We start from the raw sequence: 21,944 nt of genomic DNA on the forward strand, positions 1-21,944 counted from the left end.
TCTGGGCAGGCAGAGATAAGGCCAGGCAGAGCGGCAGAAAGCGTTTTGGTAGTTTTGTGGGGGTTTTTCTGGGGTTATTTTTTTTGGTGGTTAACGCGCCCTGCTGCGCGTTACGCTCCTCCCCTGGTGCCTCGCTGCGTTTCTCAGGGTGCTAATTAAACAATTAAGCGTTGGTGGGAACGCAGGGGGCTTCTTAACCGGGGCTGTGTCCTTTACGGCACTGACGCTGCCCGGCGCTGGCCGTTTTTCCTAAAACCTCCGCGTTTCTGCCCCACGCGGGGGCCGCCCCCCCCGCCCTGTAGCAGGGGCCGGGCCCACACAGGGCCTCCTCCCTCCCCCCCCCCCCCCACCTTCCGCCCTGCTGCTGCCGTCGCCGCCCCCCCCCCCCCCACGCGGCGTCACCCGCCCGCAGCGCGCAGGCGCGGTCCCCGCCTCCACCTCCCTGGGGATTGGCCGGCGGCGGTGACGTGGCGGCGGCGGGCGGAAGCGAGGGGCCGCGGCCATGCTGCGGCAGGTGGGGGCGGGCGGGCCTCGGGGGGCGCGGGGCCGGGCTGGGGCTGGGGCGGGTCGGTCCCGCAGCGATCCCCGGGCCGTGCCCTCACGCACAGCTCCCGGCAGCCTGGGGGGGGTGGGGGGAACCCGGGCGCTGCCCCCTCCCCGCTCCTGCCCGGGGGAAGTCGTACCGCTTCGTTCTGGGCCTGGGGCGAAGGCGGGGGTGGGCCCGCCGGCGGCGTTCGCGTGTGCGTGACCGGTTGCGTGCGTGCCTCCCCGCAGGACAGCGGTGACGACATCGAGGACGTGTCGCTCTTCGATGCGGACGATGAGGCGTCCCGGAGAGCCAGAAAGTCGAGACTGAGGTCAGCGGCCGGGAGGGGGTCTCCGGATGAGGCCTAGAGAGAAGCAGGAAGGAGGGGGGGCTGCCCCGCCCCGTCCAAGTACAGGGCAGCACTTACCTTTATTAACTTAAAAAAGAAAAAAAAAGGGGTGGGGGGTAACCGCCGTGTGGCCAAGAACGCCACTTCCAGAAGCTCAGCTGGAGTTTGTCCATCTGTGCCTTTGTGCTTCTGGGTGTCTCCACGTTAAACGCGGTGTTTGTCTTGCTGCGCGTATACCGACATAATGTCTCCGAGCTGCGTGTGACAGGAGGCTTTTGCTGTGTTGAACACTCATTTCTGAGCTGGTCTGTTACCCCTTCGCCACTCTCTGTTCCTGAGTCGTCTCGGTGCTGCCCTACTGCCTGCCGTGTCCTGATGTGCTCAGTCCAGCAGCCTCATTCCTCTTTCTGCCCCAGGTCCTGGTGTCGTGGTGACCTTAGCTCTGTAGTGTACGTTTCTGAACTGGAAACTGCATAAGTCATAAAGAAGGGCAAGTCTGTTATGTCGAGAAATGTGATCTTTCTTCAGCTCAGTCTGGTGTTTCTTCAGTCAGAAAACCGTTTTCAAATGTACCCTATAAAAGACCAGGTAAAATTCCCTGGCCCCTTCCTCACCAAATTCTCTTTGCACCCGGGATAAGGCTGCAAGTGGAACGTGTCCTCCTTACGATGAGCTTCCAGTCAGTTTATTCCCTTTATTTTTGGCAGTTACTGCACGCTGTTTTCACGTAACGGTGCTGATCCTTAGCCTTTGAGTTGGTGGGAGAAGGTCACCTTGCAATGTCATTTCTCTGAAATTGCTTCAGTCTTGTCTGAAAGAGCTGTGACTGTGCTGTACTTCATTCCAGGCATCCAGTGGCGTCATTTTTCCACCTGTTCTTCCGAGTCAGTGCGATAGTTGTCTATCTGCTCTGTGAGCTCTTAACTAGCAGCTTTATTGCCTGCATGGTGACAATTATCCTCCTCTTGTCATGTGACTTTTGGGCTGTAAAGGTAAGTTCCTCTAAGGCTTTTTGTTATCTTTGCCTAGTTCTATAAGAATAATTGAACAGGGTGATGTTCGTGTCCCACAAAAAGTAGCTTCTTTGTGCCTTTCCACCAGAGTGATGCCCGAGTGTTGTGGTTTAGCCTGGCTGGCAGCCAAACACCACACAGCCGTTCGCTCACCCTCCCCCCTCCCTCTCCGGGATGGGGGAGAGAACCGGGAAAGTGAAGTCTGTGAGTTGAGATAAAGACAGTTTATTAAGACAGGGAAAATAATAACAATAATAATAATAATAGTATTAATAGTAATAATGTGTATGAAATAAGTGATGCACAATGCAATTGCTCACCACCCGTTGACCGATGCCCAGCCTATCCCCGAGCAGCCGGCCCCCCACCCCGGCTAGCCACCCCTATATATTGTTCAGCATGACGTCAGATGGTATGGAATACCCCTTTGGCCAGTTTGGGTCAGCTGTCCTGGGTCTGTCCCCTCCCAGCTCCTGCTGCACCCCCAGCCTGCTCGCTAGCAGGACAGAGCGAGAAGCTGAAAAGTCCTTGGCTTGGTGTAAGCACTGCTCTACAACAATTAAAACATCAGCATGTTATCAGCGCTCTTCTCATTCTAATCCAAAACATAGCACCCTGCCAGCTACTAGGAGGAAAATTAACTCTGTCCTACCTGAAACCAGGACACCGAGATACCCGCAATTACTGTGATGTGTTGCAAAGCGTTACGAAATAATAACTCAAACCTGCGTAGTTGACTTCTGTTTGAAAATAAAACAGAGAATGTATGTCAGCCTTTCTTTTAAGGTAATGCAGACTTTGTTATCAGGAAGATCCCTTTAGAATCACCACAAATGTGCCTCGTTTATGTTATTACAATAACTTACTGTTTGTTGTACTGAACGTACCAGAAAACAGACTGCTGTGGATGTAAGAACTCATAATGTTTTCTCACGTGGGGCAAAAGAGCAGCATTGAAAGCAGCAACCCAAGCAGCTGAACTTTGGCAAGATTAAGAGCAACAACATACAAGATCCTTACAGTGCGATGCCTGTCATTCTAAAATACAGCCAGCGTTGTTAACTCGTGCAGCCACTGAGAGCGCAGACTGCTGTGAAGTCACTCCAGCAGCTGCTGCTGGTGTAAGAAGTAGCATTTGCTGCCAGCAACATTTAAAGCTCCTTTTAGAGCTGACAGCGATGAGGTCTGGGGTTGAAAGCTGCCATTTCTTCCTGGGTCCGGTGCTGAGGTGGAACGCTCCCAAGGATTTGTTTGGCTAATGGTTTCTCTTAGCAGCAAATTGAAAGCTCATGGCTTTTTTTTTTTTTTTTTTTTTTTAATTTCAGAATGTCACAGGGCGACTAATGGTTGGCCTTCGCTGGTGGAACCAGGTGGATGATGATGGTAGAAGTCAGTGGATATTTGAAGCCAGGAAGGTAAATTCCTTTTTTATTTCTTTTGATTGTTTCAATTTTATCAAACCCCTGTTAATTGCCAGTTATGCTTGTGATGGTAAATTGCATAGTTCAGACGTGTACTTCCAGCCACAGGTCTGTAACCACCTGCTTGTTTCATGTGGGCTACTGAATGAGGATGACTTTAGGTTTTTTTATTTTTGGTTTATTTAAAAAATCTCATGGTGTACCGATCTGACTTCACGTAAGTAACTGGTTCGTATAAGATGCAGTAAAGGTTCCAATGTCACATCAATAATGTAGACATTTTCTGGTGTGAACGTGGAACAGCTGACATAGTTCCTGCATCCTGTTGAAAATTATGGGAGCTAGGAAGCAACATAGAGCATTCCTCGTGGTTGCTGCTGCTCCCTTGCATTCAGTAGGGCTACTGCTATGCCTCTAGTATCCCGTCTGTTGGCACCTCACATCATGTCACGTATTTACTCTTTTGGTCCTTATCTCTTACCTCTGTATGCGTGGAGCTAACGGCATTTCTGGTGTACAGCTCTGGTTTGAGGTACAGGTCATTTTCTGCAGTCTGTAGCGGTGTAGAGACTTGACCCTAAACCTTCCTCCAGCTGAATTTGTGCCCTTACTGCAGGCAGATTCTTTTGCAAAACTGTGCTAGTTTAGAAAAACTGGAACATGTTAGGGAGGGGTTAAAAATAAAAAGCTGAACAGCTGAAAAGTAGGAGATGCAGTAAGTTTAGCCATACGTTGTTAAGCCAGTCCAGGTTTTTTAGCTATTGATAGGAAGAAGTGAATGCTTGGTTGGGATCTTCTGCTTGATAAAGATTTTATAAAATCAGTGGTGTGGTGTGAATCGGGTGTGTCTGTAAAAATTACCTAGTCTGATGGCCACGTGTATCAATATTTAGTTCTCCCAGCACTAGGATGGGTGATATTCTGGTTGTCTGGTGGTTGTGTCCTGGTTGTGATGCAGAGGTGGAAAACATCTGTTTGGCTGCTTCCGTGCTTTGTAACAACCACACAGTAAACGTAACGCTTCCCAAATTTACTACGGCCTTTTAGCCCCAGATATTCCAAGAGGATTTGTTGCTGCTGCCTCCGCTGTTTCTGGTAGCAGATTGACAAAAGGGCCCTTTAAATGGAAACATCTTCTGTTACAGAAATATCTTAGTGATGTCGAAGTTGGCCTGGAAAGCACCCAGTAATGTTGTATAGAGGCAAAACTCAGAAGGCTTGTAGATTCTGGACTGCTTTTAATGACAACATGATCTGTATGATAGAGCAGCCTGTTAATCTTCATTTACTTTCTGTTTCTAGGTATCAGCACAAGGGAGTAAAGCCTCCTCGGAAGCAGAGTCCCGAATTTTCTGGTTAGGTCTAATTACCTGTCCGATGATCTGGGTGATATTTGCGTTCAGTGCTCTCTTTTCTTTCAAAGTGAAGTGGCTGGTGAGTTGCCTCCCTCAGCTCGGTGATAGAGTTTGCATGTTGCCAATAAGCCGGTGTAAATCAACTGCAGCGTTTTCCTGTGTCCTAGGCAGTGGTTATAATGGGAGTAGTTCTCCAGGGAGCCAACCTTTATGGTTATATCAGGTGCAAAGTCGGCAGTAGGAAGAACCTGACCAGCATGGCGACCAGCTATCTCGGAAAGCAGTTCTTGCGGCAGGTAAGATTTCCAGGGTTTTGGAAACCCAGCCGTTGTATTTGCTTCTGTCCGGAAGCTCCCTTTTCTGCCTGAGCCACGAAAGGGAAGATTTAAAAAGCTGTTACTTGGAGTTCCGTAGTGGGACCCTTCACATATTGCTCCTTGTGAATTTGAACCCCCCTGGTTAAGTCACAGAGTAACTCGCTGGTTACTGGCATCAGGTTCCATCTGCAGCATATCGTGAGCTTGTATTATTTATTAGCGCTATGGACGAGTGCTGTGGAATTTACTGGAATGTGGCTGGTCTATTGGAAACGAGGAGCGCAGAGGGAAAACAGTGACAGAATGGAATGGCTTTTGATAAACTCCGCTGCTCTTGGATAACACGTTGCTAAATTACTCCTTGCATTGCACTGCTTCCTCTTCAGGTTGTGCTAACCCCAAAAACATGTATCTGGAGGGATGTTGGGTTGGTCCTTGTGCTTCAGTGCACAGCTGCAGTGTGCGTAGCCCTTCGCTGAAAGGCCCACCGCTGCCTTTTGTGTTCTTTCTCACTTCCAGCTAGCTCTTCTCATCGGGTCCTTTTCTGCCCCAGCACCAGATTTCCTTCCCTCCATAGGTCCCTGCAGAAGGAGGTTCTGCCATGCGCTGTTCAGCCTCTAGGTGTTCCCTGGCCTTTTGCTTTCCCCAGGTTTCTTGATTGTGGAGCTTTGTCTTACGCGGACGACTGGGGACAGGTGGCTTGGCTGCCACAGCGCCACGGATGTTTACTGAAATCGTTGTCATTAGTGCGATAAGAAGCTTAAACACTGATGAACCCTCGTTCTTGGCAGTCTGTTGGGTTTGTGCTCTTCTATAGCTGTATTTGCTTCCGAGTGCTTTTGCCACTGCAGTGGTTACCCAAAGGCCCAGTCTGGTCTCAGTCTCTGGCGGGAATGTCCCAGAATCGCAGCAGTGAGTTACGCAGTTCTCTTGTGATGGACTTTTTTTTTTTCTCTTTTGCAGACCGTGGCTAAAGATGACCAAACAGCATCTTGAGTGTGGTGGGAAGCCTCAAGCCGGATTGGATTCACAGAAGTGAACAATGGAGAATGTTGCTCTGACAGTGAGATTTGGGAGCTGCGTGAACGAGGTGTGAATTAAAAGAAGTAAATAAATTGTGCAAGGCTTCCTGTTAACACTCCTAGCGGTTTATATTCGGTTCTCCACTAGCAGATTGTGTTTTATGTTCTTTCTTTAGTTTGATTAGTTAGAATTAAGTTTTCTGAACTTTAAATAAAAAAAACATCCTAGATAGCTCTGGTGCAGGTTTGTACCTACTGGATGAAAATGCCAGGCATCCTTCTGAAAAACCATGCACAAGCTGAGCCGTCTCTTGCCCAGGAACCACCCCCACCGCCTCCAGCAATCGGTACCTCAAGCAGTTTTCGGTTGTGGACTCAGCTGCATTTTGTTCTCGGAGGTCATTGCTGCTTCTGTTATGAAGTTTAGGTAGCTCTTTTTTGGCTCTGCATCTCTCATTCTGTGATTTGAATGGCGCTGAGGTCGTTGCAGTGAAGGAAGTCTGAAGGAAACGTTGCCGTTGGCTTAGTAGGAAGATGGATGAAGTCTCGTGGAAACTGCAGAAGTGACTCGTGCGCAGCTCTGGTCTTCTATTAATCTGAAGTGTTCCTGGAGGTCTCTAACGTCTACGCAGGAACCTTGATTAAATCTTGGGATTTATGATGAGTCCCTCTTTTACCGGCTGGCCTGTGTCTGTGTGGAGAGCGCAGGCAGAGTAAAACCAGGCCACAAGGAGAGCTGCACGCGCGGTTTCAGAGGTGGAATGAATCTGGGAGCAGGTAGTGACAGAGCTGTTGCAGCGATGCCACCTGGTGTCGTGTCACTGCTGCACGGCAGTAATAACGCATTTGGTGCGTTCGTGTGGCCGCGAGGACGTGGTGTGGTCTGGTCTGCAGGCTCTTCACCGTCCCGCAGTGCCCGGCAGTGGGGAGTGCGGCTGGCAGGGGTACCAGGAGGCTGCATTACACATGCAGAGAACTTCTTGGGCTCGTTTCAACACCCGTGCAGCTGGTTCGGGGTTGCCCATTTACACAAGAGCCGAGGCTGGATGCAGACTGTTTGCCTTCCGCTGTTCAATGACCCAAGGGTGTTTCGGATCACCCGCCTGCTGGGGCTGTCTGAACACCTGGCATTACTGTGCTGATCTGCAAGGCGCTTACATTCCTTGAATCCACGCAACGTGCTGTCCTCCAGCTGCGCTCCCCAAGGGGTCTGCGGGCTGGGAAAAACCATTGGTTCGATCATGAAGTGTTCACCTAGGTGGCAGACAGTGGTGTGTTCTGTGTGAGAGGCGTCAGGTCCTTCTTGTCATGTCAAACTGTTCAAGGCAGGTTGTGCTTTCACGGCGGGGGGTAGTGTGAACTTCTGATGAGGTATTTTAAATTAAGAATGTGGTTTCTTTTTGAAGAATGGGTATTGTCAATTGTGGGATCGCATTAATGCTATGTGTCTCCCTGTACTGTAGCAATACTCGGGAGCTGTGCATTTGTCTAACTCTTTGGATTGATACCTTCCTTTTGTAAATATCTATTTATAAGGTCTTGAAATTAAAAGAATGCTTTGTTTAACCAGACCAGGTGTCCCTTCTGTGATTCACGGCTGCGCTCTGTTTATGTTCAGTGTTCTTGCAGTTGATGGGGGTTACTGAAGTTAAACAGTGCTAATAATGAGCTCTGTCCCAGTCGCTTTCCCCGAGAGTCTTGGAGAGCTTCGCCTGTGTAAACGCCTTCTTCATAAGCACGCTGAAATTGTCATACAGCTGAAGTAAGTGTCACTGGCAGCCAGATCATTGACAGAGGGTGGCTCAGTCTGGCTGTTTCTAGTTTGACTCTTGGTCTACCACCTCGTGCACCTGTTCGCTGAGACCTGGCTTGAGTGCTGAAGATGCTGCTTTTGAGGGGGCTCTGAGGACCCCTCTGCCCAGGTCCCTGGCTCGGTTCTGGCAGGAGGCAGCACGTGGCCGTAACACCAGTGCTGCCGCGTGGCTGGAACTTGTCCCCTTTTACCTGGGCGGGATGGTCCGTTTCTAATGAATGAACGTAACCAGGCAAAACGAAGTAAATCACTGGAGTGAAGGCGCTTCTGCAGCCACGCGGGGACGCACGAGTGCAGCATCTGGCCCCTGCAGCGTGCTGAAATGGAAATCCTTTCTGCTGCTGTTGAAGGAGCCCCCCGTGTGCCGCTGCTGTTGGACAGACTGCGCTGACTACGGCAAAGCCTCAGCCGCAAGGTAGTTGTTTTAAAACATGTTGAAAGCTTTGGACTTCACGTTTACTGCTGCCAAAGCTCCCCCCACACTGTTCCTGGAAAATAGTGTGCTTTTCTGAAAGTTGCGGTGTAATTAATCAAGGACAGAGACATTTATTAGTACATGCCCTATATAACTAAGAACAACTATAGCCCTCTGTGGCTTATTTTTAGCCTCTTGGCAAACATTCAGTTTTCTGGCTTCTGAGAAGCTGGCATTTTATCACATTGCTCTGCAGCGTGGATCAGAACCAAATTTCTTATCTCCGCTCCACTTGGGTGTGATAGTTGTTTGATTTTTTTTTTTATTTTTGTTGTTCACTGCCTGCTGGAGTTTCCTGTGAAAGAGGAAGTGGGAGTTGCAGCGGAACGGGGAAATTCTCTGAATCTGCTTTTTTAGGCAAGTCTCAGGAATCCACGCTAGGTCAGTTTCTCGAGCATTAGCTGCGTCATGGTGGCCCCACCTTAAGACCTCCAGGCCTGGGTGTTGGCTGAACTCTCAGGATTCACAGAAGCAGAAATAATCCAAGAGCAATACTAGTAAATAAATAAATAATAATAAATAAACAAACAAAAAAAAACTCCAACTATTTGCTCTGAAATGGCCAAGTGAGCCACAGTTGTTGCAAGCTGAAAGGTGGGCTTGAAATCCTCCTCATTTTACAGACAGAGCCATTTCGAGTCCTTGGAGCATAGCCTCCAAAAGCAATGCGTTTTCTGCCCTGATGTTCTAACAGTGTGATGTGTCTGGATATTCTCAAAACACAGAAGCTATACAGGCGCTTCTGCCCCATCTCAGTGCATTTCCCCTGCCCTGGGGCAGAGCTGCTGGGCAAAGGATGCGGTGCAGGAGGAAAGGGCGCTGAGTGGGCACGGGCAGCCTGGCACCAGGCACTTGGAGCCTGTCTGTCTTTTCCTCCACAACCTTCTTGGAGACTGGCCGGGCCCGGAGGGCTGTAGGGAGAGGTCTATTGTAGTGGCTTGGCAGAGGCCCCGGCCAGCCCTGCTCACACAGGACAGGACATCCCAGCTGGTATTTGCTAAACAAAAAGCTGCAGTGACTAGCGAAGAGTGACCTTTGGGGAGACCAAAGGGAGCAGGGATGCGGGTGAGGAGGGGTGGATGCTGGCCAGGGCCCAGCGCTGCTTCCAGGCCTCCTGGCAGGAAGGAATTTCTCGCTTCCCTCCTGCCTTTCCCTGCAAACAGCGCGAATATGGGAGCGGGCGTCCCATCTTCCTGCGCACAGCTCTCCCCTCCCCACCCGCAGCAAAGCGAGAGCCTCCGAGCCGCCCTGATAAGACAGGCGAAGGGTACAGAAGAGGAAATGCTCTTCCTGTTTTCTTGATAACAGCACTTCTGTATCACAGGGGGAGCACAGGCCTGTCGTCGCCTGTCTTTGTGCGCCAAAAGCAAAGGGACTTTAACGTGACTCCTGCTCCTTTGTATCCTCCGTGGTGTGGCGCAGGGCAGCCGACGGCAGGGATGTGCTGAGCTGGTTTCCACTGCTCGGTCGCAGCCTGCAGCCCTCAACTGCTCGAGGTTCATTCCTGCTTCGCAGGGGCAGGCACAGCCTTTGCGTGCCACCGTGGGGACAGGACAGCCTCTTCCTCTGCTTGCAGCTGGCACCCGCGCCTCCAGCTCTTCCTCGAAGCAGCAAGAACGGTGCTCTGGATCCATCTGACCCCATCGCACCCAAGGTTGTCTCCGGGCAGTTGCCAATCCCGTGTGCCTGGCAAAGACCGAATGGAAACGACAAACTCACAGCTGCGCTTCCCAGGAGCGCTGTTTGCACCTCCGCAGGTTTGGGGCTCTGTCACCTGATGGATTTTGCTTCCATTGATTTGGCCGGTTCCTTTCTCAGCCCACGCAAACCTTTAGCATCTGCAGTGTCCTGCTGCAGAGAGCTCCACAATTAACGCTGGCTGTGCAAAGGTATTTCATAGCTTGTTAGTGTGGAACCTGCCAGGCCAGGGGTGTTCTCTGTTCACCTCTTTATACGACAGAGGCTCCAGGTTTTGCGCTCAGCACTGGCTTTGAAATGTCCCCTGGCAGACAGACTGCTGTTTTCATTCACAGATGAACTCTATCCACTTCCAATAAATGGGTTCATTCATATAAAAAGGGCCACTCTGCATCATGCAAAAGGTCCTTCTAATCCAAAAATCAGTTTCTGACCCTGCTCAGTGATGCTAAGGAAATGGTGGTATAAAACAATGATGACTCCCTTGCAGTTGCAGTCTGGGGGACAGGATCTGCACCTTTGTGTTTAATAGCGACGAACTTCAGGACTTCACGGCATCGTCCCCTCCCTCCCTGTATATCATATAGAAATGATGCATTCCCAGGAAACCCCTTTGTTGACCTTCCCCGGTACAAAACCTCCCATTTTAGTCCCATCTTTGTTTTGGATCCTTTCACAAACTATTAATTTCTCAGATTCTCCAATTAATGGCCATTAATGCTAGATCAATTCATCCCCCAGCTGCTTGCTATACATTTCAAACAGCTTCGTTATTTCCCAGGTGGGACTTTTCTTGGCAAAAGCTGCATCGATGCTCTTCAGCTGCTGCTTGTCTCTGTGAATGCTGCTCTTCGGGACTCTGAGCAGTTTGCTCAATAAAGGAGTTAGATTTTCTGGTCAGTTATTCCTCATAGTCCTCCCAAAATCTCTTTTAAAAACCCCAGAACCTGCCTCGTAACACCCTCGCTGCCTTCCACCCAGCTGGCAGCCCCCGGCAGTGGGTTTATTTGGGGATTCGTGGCTCGGCAGGTTCCTACCTGAGCCCTTTGCGCTCCTCCAGGAAACCTTGGCCTGGTGAGTTTATTATTGCTTGTGCTGCCAGCTTGCTCAAACCTCTTCCTCTGTTGTTCATTTTGGGCGAGTTCTTTAGTTTTTAGTTTTTTTTTTCAATCACAAAGAAATGTGTAAACAGTTCCGTAGTAACCTTTGGGGTAAATGAGTCACTTAGCTCTTCTGCCACAGGACGCACTCATTTGTTCTTGCCTGCTGCAGTGTTTCCAGATCAGAGGCTGGAGCTGGCGAGCCGTGTTACTCACTGTTTCCTACTCCGCATACCGACGTTCAGCCTGGCCCTGCTCTGACAGTTTGTGTGACTTCATCCCTGACCGACAGATCCCATTCACCTGCGGGATCTTCCCCGCCTGTCATCTGTCCCCAGCCATGGGTTTTAAAGCTTCCGTGAAGCGCCGGTAGCTTGGTTACATTTCTATTTTCTTGGAGCCCTCCTTCACATCTGGGCCCATTTCACAAGAGATTTGAGTCACCCACCGACACTGCCTCTGCTCTTGGCATTTCCACACCCATGTCCTGGTGCTGCTCTGCTGCATCTCGTGGGTCTGGGGAGCCCACGGGGCTGTGGGTGCCCAAACCCACCTCTGGGCAGCATCCCAAACCCGGGGCTTCACAAAAATATTCTTCAGATGTTGAAAAAAGTAAGGGCCCTTCCGCACAGCTCTTTGGTAGGTGAGCCTTGGTTTCCCATGTTTCAAACTGCAGGGTCAGTGCCCAGCTGGGTTTAATTAGGGTCTGCAGCTTGGAGCTGGGCTGAAGAGAGCGGGCACCAGGACTTTGCCTGAGTCCTGCTCACTCCCCAGCTGGGAAACCAGAGTCTCGTAGGCTGAGTCCACCCCATAGCCAGGGCTGGCAGGGGCAGGAGGGCGGCACAGACCCCGCTGCAGTTTGGGGCACCTTGTCCTTACCCATGGGATGCGGTGCCTTTTTCACTGAGCATCGCCAACCACGCGGGGTTCATCCCCTCAGGCTCTCCTGCAGCTGCCAGGAGCAGGATAGCAGAAATCCCACCGCTTCCAGCTGCCCTGGCAGCAACTCAACAGAAGGGCAGGAAATCAGGATCCGTAGCATCTCTGTTTTTTCTCCGTTTGCAGCAGGGTGGGGGGCGCAGTGTTCCCTGCCGTGCTGGAGGACTGGGCAGCCTGGAGGGGATGTCGAAACACCCTTTTAGTGGCACCCACCCTGTCATCCCCTGGGCAAAACCCTTTATTCTCCCACAGCCCTTGTGTTTAAGGACAGCTTCAGCAAGCACCTGGAGCAACACCACCGGGCTGACCCTGCTGTCAGGGCCTTTCCAGCCTCCCTGCGCGACACAGGCTTCGGTCTAAACCCTTGCAGCGGCAGAGGGAGCTCTCATGCTTGTCTTTTAAATCAGAAAAAAAAAAAAGAGCAAATAAAGTTTTCTGGAAGAGCTGCTGGAAACGCCTCCTAGGATCGATCCTGCACCCGGAGCAACCTGCCCAGCCTGGCGCATCCCATGCGAGCGGGGCCGTGGGGACGGTGTCACCGCCCTGGGCGTCTCCGCTGGCCGCGGCCGCTGTCCTCCCGCGCCTCGCAGAGGGATGACAAAGAGGAAAACAATAACCGAAGCCACCGCGCCTTCCCCTGGTGCTCCCTCTGCACTCGCTGGGGCCGAGCGGGGATATAACGGGAACATGATTTCACTGCCGTGATGCCACGGGGCGGTGTTGTGCAGCCGCTCGAGCTGGAAAAAGTAAGTAAAAAGCAAAGTTGTTCCCAGCTGGGTGTGTGCGTGGGACCGGCCGGCTGGGCTGTCTCATCCAGCAGGCATCGTGACCTTCCTGCTCCGGGCTTTGGATTTTGTGTGGAAAAACTCCCATTTCAAGAAGTGCTTCATCAGAAGTGATTCAGTCTCGCTTTCCTCCTCCTCCTCTTCCTCCCGGTGCGAGGAGAGTCTCGGTGAGGATTTCGGTTTGGGGCCCTCGCCTGGAGCAGGCAGGGCTCGGCGCTTTCCCCACAGGGAATTTTTGGCTGTGGAGAGGCTTGGTGGCTCCTGCTGGGAGCCTGGGCACTCCTGTCCCTCCCGAGCAGGTGCCCAGCCCGAAGCACAGGATTTCTGAAACGCACCGCTTTGATCTGTCCCCAGAAACCAGAAGGGATTTTCCCATCGGTTTTAGTCGGAGCCTCTGTGTTTAGCTTTTGGACACCACAAGGGAAATCATGCCTACAGCTTGAGGCTCCTGTCTTCAGTGCTGTGCAGAGCAGCTCAGTGCTTTCCCTGCCTCCCAAACGATGGCGTTTTGGGGTGACAGGACCCCCCTGGTGCCGGGGCTGCCAGCTCTTAGCCCCGCACACTGACACTGCACGGCGCTTAGCCTGGTCCTGTATAAAGCTGAACAGGTCACCACCGTCGTTTTGTGCTTGCAAACGCCCCTCTCCATCTCTTCAGGCTCTCACGTTCCCCTCTTACTGCCAGTTCCCACAGATGAGCCCCCACATCCACCAGGGCCTGGTTTTGCAGCTTTCCCTTATCCCTCCTGCTCCCCGCTTTGGCTCAGCCCCGCTGCCCGGGTGGGCTCTCGGAGACGCCAAGCACAAACATCCCCAGTGTGATTTTTGGCAGCGTTGGAGCTTCTGGCTTCAGATCTATCACCAGGACTTGTCATTGCGTTTAGCTGCTTTCCCTTATCCTTGCTCCCATAAGACCTCAAAGTGCTCTGACATGATTTTGGGCTACCCACAAAACAGCCCACCTGCTATCCAGGCATCGGATTCCATTTTTTACAAGATGCGGCCCCATTTTGCATGTTGAACCTCGCCATCCGACATCCCCTTCCACGCAGAGCCCTGCAGCAGCCTCGTCCTCCACCAGCATGCCTCCACCAGCATGCTCAGGTCTTCTCTCCAGGCTTCTAGGTCTGTCTGAGCTGGGGTGAAGCCTTTGACATTCTCCTCCCCAAATCCCAGTGTCCTGGGATCTCCCCATTGTGTCCTAAGCGGCACCCGGGCAGTGGGGCAGCCCCTTCCCTGCTGCGTTAGCTGGGGTGGGAACTGCAGGGACTGGAGCTTGCCCTAATGTCCTGCGAGCACACAGGACAACGCTGGCTAAAGACAAGTCAGTAATTCCCTAAATTACTAAAGAAAGCAGCTACAGAAAGGCTGCCCTGTGCCCAGCTTGTTGGCATTGTGATAACGCTGCTGGCCCCAGAACAACGCACATAAGTACACTGAAAGCAAAAGGGTCTGGTGGCCAAAAAAGAAAAGGATTCTTTATTACTTGTATAGCAGTGAGGAGGCTGGTTCATGGCATTTTCTTCTTTTTACAACATCATTTTGCACCGACAATAGGAATCCAGGCTGTATTTCCCAGGGGATGCTCCCCTGGAAGCGAGTGGTTTCATGGCACGCCAAGGCTCAGGAGGCAGCGGGACTGTTCTCTATAAAGGCGATGATGGCCACAGAGAGCTCAGGTGTGCACCACCTGAATGCCTTCCCCAAATGTGCATCAGCATCAGGCCTGCCCTGATCCCAGCCTGATTGCCCCTGGGGGGGGATATCTGCCCCCAGCCCCGCAGAAAAGCCGAACACGCTGTGCTAGTGAGCCCTTGAAATTAAATACATCTAAATTAAATACATCTAAAGCATAAAACTCACCTCTCTGAACTATAGATCAATCCCGTGCTCTCTGGTAGGTCACGTTTGCATACTCATAATCACCCTCTTGTTGCTTAATCATTTTATATTAAGTACATCTTAAAATGAGCGTACTCACGTAGAAAAGTCAATTAAAAATGAGAGTCCAAATGACTAAGGGAGGATCTTGCATCTGTGTCCAAGTTGGCAGGCAAATATGGACATTTGTAGGCAGAACAGTCATCCTCCAAATATTTCTGCAAAAAAAAAAGGCCCGGGCAGGGAGCGAGTGATGGGAGCGTGCAGGACCGGGGCTGACCCAGGCAGGCGCTCGGGGCGAGGAGCCTGCTGGTGCTTTGGCTGCAGCTGCCCGTCTCCACCTTGACCCATTCAAATCCAGCTGGGCAAGGGCAGATTTGCTTGCAAATACACATTTCCCTGCTTTCTGGTGGCCCTTTGCCAGCTGAAGCCTTGGGAGAGGAGGAACGTGTGGCAGCCCAGCGCCATGGCGGGGCTTTGGCTTGAAAAACGCTGTCTGTACTGGGTGGCGTGACTTCGGGCGGCAACCTGGGGGTGTCCTCTGCTTCGTGCAGGCTGGGCCTGGCTGGGGAGTGTCCCACGGCTGCCTCGGGTGCTGAGGTTCTGAGGGGAAGCACACGTCCTGGGACTGTGTGCCCGCTTGGGCCTGGGGAGCCAGGCAAAGGTCGCCCCCCAAAACGGGGCTTTGAGATCACCCTCCAGGAGCTTCCCGGCGGTGCGCACAGTTGTGGCACTCGATAAAAATCAAGTTATTCATCTCCTCCCGGCATTTGTGGCAACTCTCACACCTGATGCCCATGGACAGACACCCTCAGGCACGCAAGGACAGGGGGACAGTGCTGGACACATGAAGCAGATGGCACAGGTGTTGGCACCCAGCGCACCTGGGCACGAGAAAGCAGGTCCCTACGGGAACCCAGCGCCCCCAGCCAGCCACCCACACGCCCCCCACCCCTCCCAACACGGCCTCCTTGGCAGCACGGACATTTTTTGCTGTGCATTTTTGAACCGAAGGCGGGGGCAGGGCTCGGGGCTGTTAGTGCATCCTCAGGGAGGTCCTGCAGCTGCAGAGGATGAGCTCAGCACGCGCTGGGCCGAGCGAGCCACCACCTTTTGGAAGCCCTGGAAGCCAGGACAGAGGTTGCTGCGATTCCCCTCAGGCAGTTTTTCAACTTAAAATGGCCTTGCCTCCGTTCCTTGCCTGCTTGGCCGCTGGGTGCTGCCAGGTGAGGGGGGTTTCATGGCCAACCTCGGTGCAGCTTTCATACATCTGTGATAACGATGCAGAGCAATCTGCCTGCAGGGGGAGGATTCACTCCTCCCATCCCATGCAGTCACTGCAGACCCTGGGTTTGCTTTTCCCACAGGCTCCATCAGGCTTTGGTCACCTCCGCTTCTTGCAGCAGCCCCGTGGGACGCTCAATGCCCCCATGGCCAGCCCCTGCCCTGCAGGTCCCCCCCTGCTCCCCTGCTCTTGCCCAGGGCTTCTCGGCTGTGTCATGGGCCCCCTGGGGACCCATCCGTGTGCCAGAGCTGCCCCAAGCTGCTGGGCACCTCGCTTTGGTGACAGCCGCGCTTTGGCTCAGTGGCACCTGAAGGCGCTGAGCATCAGGATCCTGGGCAGGCTGAGCCCCTGCTGGGGAGGGCGGTGGTGTTTTTGTGGTGGTGTCCGCCTGCATGGACAAAGGACAGCAATTTTCCTTCACGGAGGAGTTGGGGCAAAGCAGGGCGACATGTACCACAGGTTGCATCCATGTGCTTTGAGACCAAGCCCCTGACCTCAACGTGGGGCCGCCACCCCAGCCTATGCCCTCAGCTGCAGTGTGAAAAGTCTGCCCGTGGTCTCCCGTTGCAGGGGGAGTTGCTGATGATTGAAGATGTCCCGGTTCTGAGCCCAGGCCACAAACACGGGAGGAACCTGCGCCTCGTGTGCTGCAGGGGACACCGCGGCCATGCCCCGTGGCAGCGCCCACCTCCACATGTACCCTGGGGGCCATAGGCGAGCTGCATGGCCCAGGTCCCTCGCAGCCTAAATAAGAATTCGAAGGAAATTCCAGCCCAGACCCCTCCTGGCAAAGCTTCCCTGGCTCGGCTCTTGTGTTTTGATCGCGCAGAACCTCTGACTTGCAGCTGCAAATATCTTGTACTTGCACAAGAGGAAGCAGCCGGGCTGATGTGCATGGGAATTATCCCATGTCCTCAAAGCCCGCTGGGCCTGGACGCCATCTGTGCGACCCTGCCCGAGGTCGGAGGTGAGACATTCCGTTTTTCCTGTGTCATTCGGAACAAAAAGCAAAATATGGGCTGGTGCCTGTGTGTGTCAGGGCGGCTGCGATCTGTTTTCTTTAAACGTGGTTTAGCAATCCCGCAGCGCTTCCAGCATGCAGCCCTGCGAAGGCACAGCTCGGGGATGTGTCACATTCCTGCGAGGAAAGGGAAAAGAAGAGGAGCACAAGTGAAGGGCTGCAGTCTTGCATGAAATTGGGAGCGTGTTTGTAGGACGTGGCAGCTGCAGGAGGGAAATAGCGGCTGTTGCAGCCATCTCAGTGTCTGGGGAGAGCTTAAAATGCAGGACAATGAAAACAAAGTTGTCAAAGTGCTGTTGCAGTAAGACATGCAATTTGTTAGTTCATTACATAAAGGCTTCTGTAAATGAGCGGTATCAGTTGTTACCAGCCGGAGCGATGGGTTTAGATTAACTCATTTAAATTGGAATCGATTAATTGAAATTCACCTTCAGGGTGAAGTCGAGCCCAGCCAACTCATACCCCTGGGCTGCCCACGGACAGCTCACCCAAAGGACACCCACTTGGGACACCCCAGGAGCACCCAGGGCACAGGCGTGATGCTGCCGCACGTGTCACCGCATCCCCCCCAGCCCTTGTTTTAGCCCTTTAGGGTTTAATTTCAGCATCTCCTGCACATGCCCTGTCCTGACTGTACTCCCTGCCTTGGGCTCTTGTTCTCAGGGGGAAAACCTGGCTGTTTGCGTGGTTCCGCCACGAGGAGGGCCGTGGTGGGCTTGCTGTGCTGGAGGACACCGGAGCCTTTCACCTGGGGCAAGGGCAAACTTTGCCCCAAAGAGATCGGGGACAAGACCTCAAGATGACCACAGGTGGATAGGAGGCGGTGAGGTGCTGCCAGATCGTGTGTAACGGAGCTCCTCGCCGTGCTGGGGCCACGGGGTCCTGGCTTAGGTTCCCCAAATCTTTCTGGAGACGCTGCTTCTAGGAGGGAGTGCTCAGGCCCAGATTGGCATGTTCTTCCCCCAAACCAAAAAGCCACAGCTGTCAGTGGGGTGAGGGGAGGTGGGTTTGGGCCAGCCTCACGCTGGGATGCTTCCTACGGGGAACAAATGAGGCACGCACGGAGGAGGGGAGGAAATCCCCCTTGGAAAGGGAGCTTGGTTACCACACCTCATGCTGAGCCCAGACAGGAAAACCTGCCCTTGGCTCCCCCTTGCCCTGGCGGGGCAGGAGGTGGTTTTGATGCATCGGGAGAGCTGCTGGGGGCCCATCCAGACACCCGCTCCCCACCCCACCAGGCTGGCTCAGACTTCCCGGAGATGCAGCGATGCGCTTAGCTCGGCGCTGCCTGGGGCGCCGCGACCCCGCCAAGCCCCCCATGGCCACTGCTGTGTCCCGGGATCTGCGGCTCTTCCCCGGCTTCACCCAGCGGTGAGAGGCCTCGTTGCATGGGACAGGGCTGAAAATTCCTCGGCAAAGCCCTCTGAGAGCTTTGGGGTCCTCACTGGAGTGTGTCACGGCACAGCTCGCTCCGGCATCACTTCCAGCCAAAGTGAACGAGGGCTGGCCTGGGCGGGCAGGGGAGGCGCTGGGTGTCTGTCACGGCTCCCTTGCCGTAGCATTTTGCTGTTTGCATTTATGACACTGACCTGTTCTCTGCTCCTCATTCCAGGTTTTCACCCTTTGCCTTTTAACTGCCCGATTAGCAGAATGGGCAGCCACCAGCCTCACCCCGTGTCACGTCCCGCCGTGGCCACCCAGCGCTGCTCTCACCTCGATGCCACGTGTTTGCTGCCTTCGGAGGCTGTCTTTGACCTTTTGGGGGAAAAAGGTCAAGGAAGGTGAAAGGTCAAAAGGTGAAGGAAGAGACTGAAGAGTTTTTTTTTTTGTCCTCAACATCTGAAAAAATTGTTTAGTTGTTGTTGTTGTTTATATGTTTGTTTTTCAAAAATTATTTTATTTTTATTTTTTTCCCCAGCAGCTTTGTTTGTTCTTCTGGCTCTCAGTGGGGTTTGAAGAGACACGGAGAGAATCGGATAGTTCAGGCGTGCAAGGACGAGTTCAGGTGTCCAGCCCTGGCAACACTTGGAAGATTTTCTTGCCTCGTTTCTTATCCAAAATGCAACAGGGACCTCCATGCAGTCTGAGCTCTCTGCATCCCACGCTGATGGGTTTCTTGGCCTTGGTGCTGTGTTTAAATCCCTCATCTTCCCCTTCCAGCCTCTACACGAGGCCACCTGGCCACCTCCTGCTGGGGTCTGCTGCTCCATGTCCCCTCCAGGTGACATCTCCCTCACCCACCTTCCTCCTGGTGCTTCCTGAGACTTTGTGAACACCTGGAGTAGGAGTTGGGGGAGTCTCCCATTGATGTCTGTGATGCTAATTTAAAGCTTTCCATCCTTCTCCATGCCCTGCTCCCCTGCTCCTGCAGTGGGATGTGCTCTTGCACATCTCCCGGAGCTCAGGCTCTGCTCTGTGCTGCTCACAGCTTGAAGCATGAGCTCACGGAAAGAGAAAGGCATCGGCTGTGCTGTACGTGGCCCAGAGCGTGCCAGAGGAACGCCAGGAGCCCATGCACAGCTTATTTTTTTGTGAGGCTTTACGTGCTGTGGAGGCAGGCACTCTGCCGAGAGTCACCGCTGCTGAGACAAAGCTCCATCAAAAGCACCAGCTGCTGCTTTGCCCATAAATCCATCCCTGCCTTGGATGAACACGTTGATCCATTTATCTCTGCACAGAGGTGCATAGAGCAGCAGTCTGCCAACACCGCCGGGCACGATGCAACACGGGGATGTTCTTCAAACCATCGCTGGCTCCCCAAACGGAAGGGCCGGGTGCCATTGCCCAGCTCCGTGTTGCAGCATCTCCTCCTATCCCAGTTAGGAGAGGGCTCCCGGGATTCACAGTGTGCTGCAGTGCCTCCGGCCCACGCAGTGTCTCGTGTCTGCTTTAGCGCTGGCCGGGCAGCAGCTGCGGAAGCCGGGGCTGCTGAGAGGCTCCATACAGCCACACCGGGCTCGGCGCTGCTCTGCTGGTGGCTGGCACACAGGGCAGGACTTCTGCAGCCACACTTGTAATGGCTGTTGATGCTTTTGCATGGAAAGGTGTTGCTGCCCTGCGCCTCCTTTGCACGAGCCGGGCTACCAGTGCGTACTGGTGGAGATGTGGAGGGTTTCCAGGCCCCCGTGGAGAACCTGGATCCTCCTCCCAAGTCCTCCACTTGCAGCCCGGAGTGTAGACGTGGCTGCTGGCGCCTTCCCCTCCCTCGGAAAGAAGTTGCCATCACACCATGGAAACCAAAGCCAGGGGTAGGGAGAGCTTTGCTGGAGCCGGGCAGGCAGATCAGGACAGCACAGCGCCGAGGCTGGGAACGGCACGGGAAGGATGTGCCCAACTTCAAGCCCTGCCCAGGGGATGAGCCACAGCACGCCGAGGGCTGCCGTCGGCTCTGACGGGGAGGATTTGTCACAGCTCAAGGGATGGAAATGCTTTGTCGCTGTATGGAAGCAGCTGGAGGGATCGGGGGCAACAACTGCTGGGTCCAAGGCAGAGGTGCAGGCACTCGGGGAGAGCTGCTCCTTCCTGCAGCCACCTGCTCCCAACAAATCAAAGCAGACACCCAAGACCATTGCCATTACTTTATTACCCTCGTTATTTACTTATATTCTTGGATGCCAAAGGCACACATTTAGACAAGAGACCTTGCATTCCTCTGGACCTGGCAGTGCCACCAGCCTTTAATCACAGCTTCAGCATTGACCCTTTTGCAGGAAGTAGTCTGCCTCAGCTCCCTGCCTCAGTTTCCCCCAACACCAGACCTTGTACAACTGTTCCCACCAGGACAGTGCTGAGCTGCCCTCACTACCAAAGTGCTTTCCCTCCGGTAGGTCCATCTGGACCACAGCAGCATCTCACCACGCTCCTTTTCCTTGCCTGGTGACACCTCCCCAACACGATGTGAGCACCACGAGGCGAGCAGGCAGCTGCAGAGCGGGTCCAGCCCACGCGAGGTGCGACCACCTCACCTCTGCAGGCACTGTCTCGCTGGATCCCTCTTGCCATGCACACACCGAGCTTCCCTTATTAAAAGCAACATACGCTGTAAATGCATGACACATCCCACATCTTGGGGAAAAAAAGGGCTTTGCTGTAAGTGACCCGGCGGGGTGGCAGCGGATCTGTGTCACGCCAGCCCCGCACATCCCGTGAATGGCTCGGGCTTCCTGCCGTGCTGGCAGCTCCAGGCTGTGCCTTTGTCCCCGCGCTTCTTTTCTCGGACCTGGAGTGCCTGTCCCCAGGGCAGGGGGCGGCGAGGAAGCGATTATTCACATCCAGGAACATCTGAACCAGGGAAAGCTCCTGGACGCCTCGCTGGGGACTGATGTCAACGTCTCCTTGGTACCATGATTTTGGCAGCCAAGGGGGCCGGGAGGGGGGCTTGTGCATCGCAGCTTTCTGAGGCAGAATAACATCGCCCCCAGCTCCGAGCCCTGCTCCTGCCCCCAGCCCTCCTCTTCTGTCCCCTCTCCTCCAAGCCCAGGGCTGGGACGCGGCTGGGCCGGGACACCAGAAGTGACCTCAGCGCTGAAACTTGTGGCTGTGCAGGGAGGGCTCTGCCTTCTCCGCGTGTTCTCTGAACTCCTCTTTATTTATGATGCTCTGGGAAAACAGTTACCGGCAGCCACAAAGAAGCCGCGTGAGCGCCCGCCTTTCCTGCTGCTGGCCGGGAAGCGCGGCGGAGGCGCCGGGACACGCCCGGGGATGGGGACGGGGATGGGGACATGGGGATGGGGATGGGAACAGGGATATAGGGATGGGGATATGGAGATGGGGATGGTTCTCTCTCCTTTGCACATCACTGCTCATCCCATCAGAAGGGACACGCTGGGCAGACAACCAGCCCAGATCCCCACTCCCGGGGTTGTTTTGGGATGAATTGCTGGCCTTGGCTGAATTTTCTGCCTCCTGTCTTTCCCAGCGCATCCTCCCTGCTTCGCCCTCCCCG

General features: G+C 53.7%; 1 protein-coding gene and 1 long non-coding RNA gene across 4 annotated transcripts; both read left to right on the forward strand.

The window, feature by feature from the left end:
- The first annotated feature begins 400 nt into the window (after positions 1-400).
- On the forward strand, positions 401-7,574 carry LOC118255615 (Golgi apparatus membrane protein TVP23 homolog B-like). Its single transcript, XM_035561945.2, has 7 exons — positions 401-514; positions 775-857; positions 1,723-1,867; positions 3,214-3,303; positions 4,612-4,743; positions 4,832-4,960; positions 5,945-7,574. The coding sequence occupies exons 1-7, from the start codon at positions 503-505 to the stop codon at positions 5,975-5,977; spliced, it is 624 nt and encodes a 207-aa protein (XP_035417838.1). The 5' UTR covers positions 401-502; the 3' UTR covers positions 5,978-7,574.
- Positions 7,575-12,483: 4,909 nt separating this feature from the next.
- Positions 12,484-21,065, forward strand: LOC126913524 (uncharacterized). 3 transcript variants are annotated; one of them, XR_007708980.1, is made up of 4 exons: positions 12,484-12,774; positions 17,663-17,822; positions 18,612-18,795; positions 18,921-21,065. It is a non-coding gene; the product is annotated as an uncharacterized LOC126913524 (long non-coding RNA). The 3 variants fall into 3 exon arrangements; XR_007708981.1 differs by having other exon boundaries at positions 17,663-17,808; positions 18,921-21,064; XR_007708979.1 differs by lacking the exon at positions 17,663-17,822 and having other exon boundaries at positions 18,921-21,064.
- The last annotated feature ends 879 nt before the right edge of the window (positions 21,066-21,944 follow it).

Source organism: Cygnus atratus, chromosome 18, assembly GCF_013377495.2.
Source record: "Cygnus atratus isolate AKBS03 ecotype Queensland, Australia chromosome 18, CAtr_DNAZoo_HiC_assembly, whole genome shotgun sequence".
In the NCBI taxonomy this organism is placed as follows: Eukaryota; Metazoa; Chordata; class Aves; order Anseriformes; family Anatidae; genus Cygnus; species Cygnus atratus.